The 9,978-nt window shown below is 49.4% G+C and overlaps 1 protein-coding gene across 1 annotated transcript; it reads left to right on the top strand.

Annotated features, from left to right (window-relative positions):
• Window positions 1-2,244: 2,244 nt before the first annotated feature.
• ZC3HAV1L (ZC3HAV1 like) lies at window positions 2,245-9,744 on the top strand (the record flags this gene model as incomplete). Its single annotated transcript, XM_084230196.1, has 4 exons — window positions 2,245-2,600; window positions 3,543-3,678; window positions 8,094-8,352; window positions 9,608-9,744. The coding sequence occupies 4 exons, from the start codon at window positions 2,245-2,247 to the stop codon at window positions 9,742-9,744; spliced, it is 888 nt and encodes a 295-aa protein (XP_084086322.1).
• Between the last annotated feature and the right edge of the window lie 234 nt (window positions 9,745-9,978).

Genomic DNA, 9,978 nt, shown 5'->3' with positions numbered 1-9,978 from the left:
CTAGCCTACAGCATGGCCAGGCATAGTGTGGGGATACAGTGGTGAACAAGACAAATGAGTTTCCTGTTTTCACAAGCTTGAAACCTACAAATACATACATATAAACAGGAAAAAAAATATCAGTGATAACTTCCATGCAGCGATTGGGAAGTTACTTTAGATTAGGAGGCCAGGGAAGACCTTGGTAAAGAGAAGTTAGCTTAGAGTTGAATGACAATAAAGGGACAGCCACATGTGGGGTAAACACCCCAGACTGGGCAGGGTCATGGTTTATTAGAGCAAATGGAAAGGGATCTTGAAGCTCTTGGTATATCTGACATGGTTTTAATGCTGAAGCAGGGAACCAGGCACACAGGCAGACTAGCTGGCAGACTAGCTGGCAGAGAGGCAGGCATGAGGGAGGCAGGCATGAGGGAGGCGGGCATGAGGGAGGCAGGCATTAAGGAGGCAGGCAGTAACCGAGCTCACGGTTCCCACCCTCCATCTCCCTGCTCTCTCCCTGACTTCTCTCCTCTCCCCTGTATCCTTTGCTTCTTAGCCCAGGGGTCCTATAAATGTGCAAGCCCTGTGCTTGTGTCCCCAGCACTTTTTGCAACAACGTGTTATCACGTGTGGGTAATGAAACCTAGGAGGAAAACAAGGCCACCGGTGGCAGCCTCAGAGTCTAGCAGTGGGAAGGTGAAAACGCCTGAGTAACTCCATTTTCCCTGCACCACATCAGGGGGAAAGGCTTTGAGACCGTGGGTTGTCACTTCCCAGCTGAATCCCCATCGTGGCTTCCCAAAGTCTTCACATAAATCCAAATTTCTTAGCATGGCTGAGATGGTCTCCCGCTATGTGGCCAGTTGTCATCCTCTTTATATCAGAAGATATTAATTCGTTTCATCCTCACAACCACCCTGCAAACCTGCAGCTAAGCTGGCAGAGTCCCAGGTTCTGTGTCACGTGTCTTTGAACTGCCACTGCATTGTCAGTTGTCCGGACAGATGTTCATTCAAAGAGCAGGTGTTGGGCAAAAAGGACAGCCAATTAATAAATGCCCAGCTGAAATACCGTGTAAGCCAGATATGTCATTTAAAATGTAATTTATGGGCCTCCCCGGTGGCGCAGCGGTTGAGCGCTGGGTTGCGAGGCTGCCCGCAGCCTCTGCGGCGCCGGTTCGATCCCCGGCTGCTCCCCGGCCACCGGAGGAGGGTCCCACATGGCGCGCAGACCTCTCCTGCCGCCCGCTGCTCCCCTCAGCAGTGTACCTCGGTCCTTCTGCCTGCTCTGCTCCCCGCTCTGGCTCTGGTGAATTCTCTTACCCTCCCACCCTTCTGACTGTACCAAATGCTTATATAAATAAATAAATAAATAAATAAATAAATAAATAAATAAAATTTAAAAAAAATGTAATTTATTTTCAAAGTTACATTAGACAAGTAAAAGAGACAGATGACATAGTAGTAACATTTTATTTAATGGGATAGATCCAAAATATCAATTTAACATGGTTAACATCATCTTGATGAGTCAGTTTACATTCTTTCATTCTACTCCATCGCCTTAACCACTCTGCCACACCTATGTATCTTCTTTTTTTAAAAGCTTATTTATTTATTTATACAAGCACTGGGTACAGTCAGAAGCGCGGGAGGGTGAGAGAATTCACCAGAGCCAGAGCGGGGAGCAGAGCAGGCAGAAGGACCGAAGGACACTGCTGAGGGGAGCAGGGGCGGCAGGAGAGGTCTGCGCGCCATGTGGGACCCTCGCCCAGCTGCTGGGATCGAACCGGCGCTGCAGAGGCTGCGGGCAGCTTCACAGCCCAGCGCTCAAGCTGCACCACCGGGGAGGCCCACACCTACATATCATTTCACTCTAAATCTTCAAAACCCAGCATGTGCATTTCACACGTCCAGCTTCACTCAGGTGGTCACCCCCGGGCTGGATCTAGCGGGTCCCCCTGGGACTTCCAGCCCTGCTCTTCCTACACTACCTATCTTCTTTGCAGCCCTTACCGGCGCCCCCAGTTTTCTCATTTGCTCGGATGTCGTGACTCCCCGACTGCACAGGGCCAGGCCGGCCGGGCTCACCTTGCACGGAGCCGGCAGAGCGCGCGCGGCCTCCACCCGGCCCCTGCCCGGGCTGCAGCCCCCGGCCGCCCCTGGCGCGCCCTCCCCCGGGCGGGTCCGGCGATCCGGCCTGGAGCGTGGACGTGACTGGGAGGAGCCGGCCGCGTCGGGTTTCCGCGCGCAGGGAGGGAGCATGGCGGAGCCCACCGTGTGCTCCTTCCTCACCAAGGTGCTGTGCGCCCACGGCGGCCGCATGTTCCTGCAGGACCTGCGCGCCCACGTGGAGCTGTCGGAGGCGCGGCTGCGGGACGTGCTGCGCCAGGCCGGGCCCGACCGCTTCCTGCTGCACGAGGTGGAGCCCGGCGAGGGCGCGCCGGGCGCCCAGGCCCAGGCGGCGGCGGCGGGCCCCGGCGCGCGGGCCTGGCGGGTGGTGGCCGTGTCCTCCGCGCGCCTCTGCGCCCGCTACCAGCGCGGCGCGTGCCAGGCCTGCGACCAGCTGCACCTCTGCCGCCGCCACATGCTGGGCAAGTGCCCGAACCGCGACTGCTGGTGAGCGCGCCCGGCTGCGGGGGGACCCGGCGGCCTCCCGGCGGCGCGGTGGGCGCGCGCGGGCCGCGGGCCTGGTGGAGCAGGGGCGGGCGGGACCCCGGAGGAATGAGAAAAAGGGGCCCTTTGTCCCGGGGCGGGCGAGCCCCTTCGAAAAGGCGGGAGGGAAGCTTCTGGAAGGGGCCCCCACCGAGGCCTGGGGGAGGCCTCTTTTGCACCCCCAGCTTCAGAGCGGACTGAGTCTGCAAGTTGTTTCAATTGGCATTTCTTAACCTGGTCAAAAAATAAAATGCAGCTGCAACAGCCTCTGGGATCACCGAATAAATGGGGATGGAGCGCCTTTACTCCAGTGGCCCTTTGGGGTGCATTTGAGGATTCCCCTAAACCCTTTATTGAGAGACTGCCGGCCCCCTCATAACCGCAGACTTTTCCTGGAGGGAGGCTGTGCTCTCCGGATGCAGCCGCCAGCCAGCGGGGCAAGGGCCTCCTGAGGCCACCTCTGAGGCCTGCCTTCGTGGTTGACTCTAGGGCCTCCTGAGCAGGACTGGGCAAGCTTTGTTTGTAACCTTGGTGGACAGTGGCGGTGGGCAGCGGTCTGGGGTGGAGAAGGAAGTGTAGCCACTCATTGCACTGGTGGGCACCCCAGTCAAGGCAGAGACCCGGAGGGGAGGCACCCTTGGCTTTAAAGCAACTTTATTTGAAATGAAAATGACCCTGGAGGGGAGTTGCTTCAACCCAACTTTTTAATTACCCGTGCGCGCTCAGTAGGCTGTGCTGTCTGTGGGTTCATGAAAAATTATTTGATTTCACATGTAAGTTGAAACATGTGCTCAGGTTACATTTGGTCAGCAATGCACACCGAAAAAAAAAAATGCCCTAGGCAAAGAATTCAACAGACTGGAGCTTTCTTCATCTGGGCATCTGATGCAGAGCTTTGTATTCTAGGTCTACCTGCACTCTGTCCCATGATATCCACACACCTGTCAACATCCAGGTGCTGAAAAACCATGGACTTTTTGGCCTCAATGAGGCCCAGCTTCGAGTTCTGCTTTTGCAGAATGACCCCTGCCTTTTACCTGAGGTGAGTCTCCAAAGTGTCACCCCCGTGTTGTCTACGCCTGAAAGAAATCAGTGGGGAACATGAAAAGCCTGCTTGTAGAGGACAGCCTGCGGGTACAGGGAGGGGTGAAGGCATAGGGCTGATCTTTGTGGAGGCTGTGATTTTGCTGGGCTTTGATGCACATAGTCATGGGTTTGTGTGGTCTAGAAATAGTAAGAATGGCTTCTGGCTTTTGGGGTGCTTCCTGAATGCTAAGCAATTCCTGCACCTTAGTCCTTAATAACCTGTCCTCATTTTACAGGCGAGGAAACCTGGACTCAGAGGGATTAAACAACTTGCCCAGGGTCACTCAGTAAACAACAGATTTGAATTTAGTTCTGATAAGAGAACTGCTTTTAGTGGCTTGCCTGTTTATGCTTTCACTTATTTTACTGTTAAGGCATTTGTCTTTCGTGTTGATTAATAAGATGCCTTTAATGATATAAATTTTTTGGTCACATTTGTTGCAAGTATTTCCCCCATTTACTTTATTGAGGCTTTACTTATTAATTTTAATTGCTTTGAAATCACATGACTTTGTTCCAAATGCTTGAAACGACTCATTATAACTGCTGTCTGGCATAATTAGCATGTTTGTATCTGTTTAGCTATACACAAAGAATTTTTTTAAACAATCTAGTTGGAGCCCTCGAGGAAAATATTCGAGAGACTTTTGATTCAATGTAGAATTTTGTAATCTAGCACAATGATTCTAGCGTAGAGACTCCCAGGTTGACAGAAGAAGGGTGTGAAGGTGGGGCGGTGTTGGGAAAATAGAGAGTAGTGCCCCATCATGACCTCATTTTAAATCCCAGGTATTTCGGGGTCTGGAAGGGAAGACAGTGGCAAGGCTGGAGGTATGCTGGGTTTTTGTTCAGCTGAGGGTGCTGCCCTGCAGAATCCCTACCCAGAGGCAGCACTGGCCTCAGCTTTAGGAGTCCAGAGGCTTCCTCTTGGCATCTGGGTCTTTCCTAATTTCTTCAAGCTTTGAAGCCAGGTTTGGCACATGTGCTGAGGAGCCTGACACCTTCCAACCACGTGGCCTAAGAGGAGCGGGAGCTGCAGCTGGAGCGGGCTGTTGGCAGGAAGGGAGAGAGGATGGCAGCAGTTAGGAGGCAGGGTCCAGTCTCTTAGAGTCATGTCCATGTAAAATATAGTTCCATCCTGCCACTTCACGGTGTAATTCTGCTTATTAGAATAATCAGATGACGTTAAATCAGGCCATTATCTGAACTAAATAAATTGATATAAAAATATTAAAATAGGGCCTTCCTGGTGGTGCAAGGGTTTAAATCTCAGCACTAATGAAGCTGTCTGCAGCCACTGTAGCACAAGTTTGATCCCTGGCTAGGGAGCTACCTACATGGCCCAGCCTCGCCTACTGCTCCTGCCTCACTCGCTGCTCCCCTCAGCAGTGTATTTCAGTAGATCGGCCTGTTCTGCTCCCACTCTGTCACTGGTGAATCTGCTTAGCCCCTGCACCTCTGACCTACACCCCAGCTCTTGTATGCATAAATAAATCTTTAAAAAAAAAATGTTGGGCCTCCCCGGTGGTGCAGCTGTTGAGCGCTGGGTTGTGAAGCTGCCTGCAGCCTCTGCAGCGCCGGTTCGATCCCTGGCTGCTCCCTGGCCACCGGGCGAGGGTCCCACATGGCGCGCAGACCTCTCCTGCTGCCTGCTGCTCCCCTCAGCAGTGTACTTCGGTCCTTCTGCCTGCTCTGCTCCCCGCTCTGGCTCTGGTGAATTCTCTCACCCTTGCGCGCTTCTGACTGTACCCAGTGCTTGTATAAATAAATAAATAAATAAATCTTTCAAAAAAAAATATTTAAAAAAAAAAAAAGTTAAAACAGGGCCTCCCTGGTGGTGCAAAGGGTTAAGCACAGTGCTGTGAAGCTATCCGCAGCCTCTGCAGTATGGTTTGAGCCCCTGCTGGCCAGGGAGCAACCCACATGGTGCAGCAGACCTCTCCTGTCTTGACTATTGCTCCCCTCAGCAGTGCATTTCAGTCAATCTGTCTGTTCTGCTCCCCACTCTGTCTCTGGTAAATCCTCTCACCCCCTGTACCTCTGGCATGTACCCCAGTTCGTGTATGCATAAATAAATAAAATCTTAAAAAAAAAGTTAAAACACATTCAAATAGAATGGTGACTTCTGACTACTTTCATTTTTTAGGCAGCCCCTAGTAATTTGAAAATGGATTTCCCTGAAGACAAGTCCCTTAAATGCTAGACAGTCTGAAGGAAAACACAACAGGACATATTGATGGAAAACTCAATCAGGACGCATTTTTAAAAAGTTAATTTGAATCCTGTATTTTCACCCTAATGTTGACAGGTGTTGGTAAAAATGCTGTCAACCAAAGTCCTTGAGTCCATGTCTATATAAAGAGGGAGAAGAAGAAATAGAAAGCCATAATAGTCTTTTCCTTCCCAGAAGGTAAAAGTGCTAATATAAACATTTTAAAAACTCCACAAAACCAGATCATTTGTTAAATTCGTCTACAGGAAAACATCAGGCTCAGATAGTTTCATCACTGAGTTCTGTTACCTCTTTAAGGAACAGAATATTCTGATTTTTGGACTAGGTCTAGGTTCTACTTTTCTTGATCAGTACATTCTTCAGCCAGTATCACGCCATCTGATTAAAGTAGCTTTAATATATAATAGTACATCTCTGTGCCTATTACTCTTCTTTTTCAATTTTTTCCCTTTAATCCTCACTTGTTTCTATTTCCAGATAAGCTTTAGAATTATTTAAATCCCTAAAAATATTTTACAGAAATTCTTTGGTGGTGGATGGTGAAATTGCTCTAAAATTATGAGTTCATTTTAGGAAATTGGCATGTAGGGCGCCATTTTGTTTTAAACTAGGTCACTTGTGTCCAGTAGAATTTCCCATGTTTTAGATTTGACTGATTGCATTACTTATAACATCATTTAGCATGTTCTTCTACTACCTTAATTTACTGTATGAAATATAAACTTACTGTGTGAAAATTACTACTTTTTTCAAGATTTATTTATGCATACAAGAGCTGGGGTACAAGCCAGAGGTGCAGGGTGGGGTGGGGAGTGGTGAGAGGATTCACCAGAGCCAGAGTGGGGAGCAGAATAGGCAGATTGACTGAAATACACTGCTGAGGGGAGCAGTGGGGGAGACAGGAGAGGTCTGCTGTGCCCTGTGGGTCAGCTCCCTGGCTGGGGATGGAACTTGTGCTGCAATGGCTGCTGATAGCTTCATAGTGCTGAGACTTAACCTCTTGCACCACCAGGGAGGCCCTGTAAATTAAAATTATTGTAAACAGTGAAGATTTGTTCGGATTTAAGTTTGATTTCATAGTAACATTTCTTTGTATACATGGTGCACCGATGAGGTAGCTAACCCTCCTTGCCTGCCTGGGACTGGGGGGCTAACAGTGATGTCAGACTTTGCTGCTAAAACTTGTACAGCTGTATTACCTGGCATGCAATATCTGAGCATCCTTTTTGAGTGTGATTTTAAGATTGATTGATTAGTGGTTTCAGGGTTGATGGCTCGATATATCATAAAGTTCCCCATCAGCTATGTCTTGGTTTGCCTTAGGTAGATCCAGTTTACATCAGTTGTCCCAATGTAATTATTAATAATGCTTCTCAAAAAATGTCCTTGTCTGGGTGATAAATGATCTGTTCGCGCCTGACATAGGGATTTAGGTGCATATGATTTATTGAAGGAGGGGTCCTTGGGGAAAACTCTGTGAGGTAAAAGAAAGAAGCAGGATACAGGGAAGGAAGAGCACAGTCTGACCTTGACTTGATTCACCCGGGGCTCTGCAGCAAAGTGCCCTGAAGAACTGTTCTGACCTTGAGGCCAGGGGGTCAGCTTTGGGTACCAAGTGTTTCCAGAGAAATCACTCACTGGCTAGAGGCTTTGGGAGCTGAGGGCAGGTCAACTGAGGGACTAAGTGTGGGAGGGGAAGCTGTGAGTGGTAGCGGCTGGGTGAGATTGTGGGGATGGGTACCCTGATAAAACCCAATGATTGTTAAGAGCCATTTATCAGAAGTTGCTACTGAGAGAACCTCTCATTTCTTGGCTTAAAAAGCAGAGAAGAGGGGCGTCCCTGATGGCACAGGGGTTAAAGTCTCAGTGCTATCAAGCTATCACCAGCCACTATGGCACGAGTTTGATCCCAGCCAGGGAGCTGACCCACATGGTGCAACAGACCTCTCCTGTGTTGCCCGCTGCTCCCTTCAGCAGCGTATTTCAGTAGATCTGCCTGTTCTGCTCCCCACTCTGTCTCTGGTGAATCATCTCATGCCTCGTACCTCTGGCAGCTACACCCCAGCTCTTGTATGCATAAATAAATTTAAAAAATAGAGAAAAATGACTGTTTTGAGTGTTGCCTTATTTCTGTACAGGTCTGTTTGCTCTACAACAGAGGTGAAGCGGTTTATGGCTACTGCAACCTCAAGGACAAATGCACCAAGTTTCACGTGTGCAAATCCTTTGTGCGAGGAGAGTGCAAGCTTCAGAAGTGCAAGCGGTCTCACCAGCTCATTTACGCCACAGCCCTGCAGTTGCTGCAGGACCAAGGGCTCAATATTCCCAGTGTCGTTAATTTTCAGATCATCTCCACCTATAGGCACATGAAGCTGCACAACATGCTTGAAAACAATGGTGAGATACTCAGAGGCAGACAAAGCACTGTCAACCACGTAGGTCTGACCCAAAAGTGAGTCTGGGGGGAAGCATTTCGTACATGAAGTGCTCCTGTGTTCTTGCGGAAGCTTAGAATTGTCAACATTTCATGATATATTGGGCCTCCCTGGTGGAGCAAGGGATTAAGACATAACCTATGAAGCTGTCCTCAGCCTCTGCAGCACGAATTAGATCCCTGGCTGGCCAGGGAGCTACCCACATGGTGCAGCAGACCTCTCTTGGCTTGCCCACTGCTCCCCTCAGCAGTGTATTTCAATCTGTCTGTTTGTTCCCCACTCTGTCTCTGGTGAATCCTCTCACCCCCCCACACCTCTGGCCTATACCCCAGTTCTTGTATGCATAAATAAATAAATCTTAAAAAAAAAATTTCATGATATAGAAGGTGATACTAACCAAAGGAGGGAAGCCATGGGCTTTGTCTTCAGCACTGCCTGCTAATAGCATCGGCCCAAGTGTTTGAGTAGCTCCCTAGTATAGGGAGAACAACCTTAAGAGGGAAAACATAGGAAGGAGATGGGCCACTGATCACAAGGTCAGGATAACGTGTGAATGGCTTTCCTCGATAAAACGGAATTAAAGTTATTTTTCTTTTAACTTTTAAGAAATTTTAGCCACATCACAGAAAAATTTGGAAGATAGAGAGTAGAACCATGCATGGTCAGCTTCCACTCGCCGTGGTGCACAGTAATTATTAATTGCCGGCGGACCCTTCAGTCCCGTTATCATGCAAATACTAGCCCAGATGTTCTGCTCCCCACTCTGTCTCTGGTGAATCATCTCATGATTCAACATGAGAGGAATCAGTGATAGGAAACCAACTCACAACGTCAGAGCTGCTGCTAAGCCTCTGTGGTTTTCCGATGTTGGGCTGGCGGTGGCTGACTTCTGAGCAGTCAGTTTGAAGGCAGGGAGGACTCTGCACATAAAGTCAGAGGCCATCAGGGAGCTCCAAACGGGGCAGGGCCCTTCTCTATCCTGCACATGGGGCCTGTCATCATTTTCTCCTGGCCTTGCGTAGTGGGTCTCTCCTACATACAAAAGAGAGACTTTTGCTGTTGGGCTGTGAGTGTGTGTTCATCTCCAAACTCTCTACATCAACGTGTTGGGAGTTTTGTCTGAAATCTGATTAGCTGCGCCATAGCCTAACATAAATAAGAAACTGAGAACGAGGCCAGGGCTGTCTTAGGAAAGCTCACCTTTTTCTTCTTTTCAGATAATTCAGCCTCCTCTGGGGAGCAGTCACAGGGCCTGGAGAAGCAAGGAGTGCACGCAGCTGGGGCCGCGGAAGCCAGGCCTCTGGTTTCTGTCCCTGCTCAGTCTCCCAAGAAGGCAGGTGCAGGTAAACCGTGAAGGCCTTCTGTGAGAAAGGCCGCAGCTTGACCAGTTGGAAGGTCAGAAACGCAGCTTCCCTGAGCTTTCATCTGCAACCGTTCCTAGATATAATTGTTGGTTTATAATGGCCCCAATCATACCTACATCACAGGCTGTTGTGAAAATTAAAGAAGATGGAAATGGAGAATAAAATCCTCCTCAGTGGAGGATAAAATTGGGGAGGAGTGGCTGGGGATGGGGTTGGGCATTGAG

Source organism: Talpa europaea (assembly GCF_964194135.1).
Source record: "Talpa europaea genome assembly, chromosome: 3".
NCBI lineage: Eukaryota > Metazoa > Chordata > Mammalia > Eulipotyphla > Talpidae > Talpa > Talpa europaea.
The sequence above is the reverse complement of the archived record's forward strand: the minus strand, read 5'-3'. Positions and strand labels throughout refer to the sequence as shown.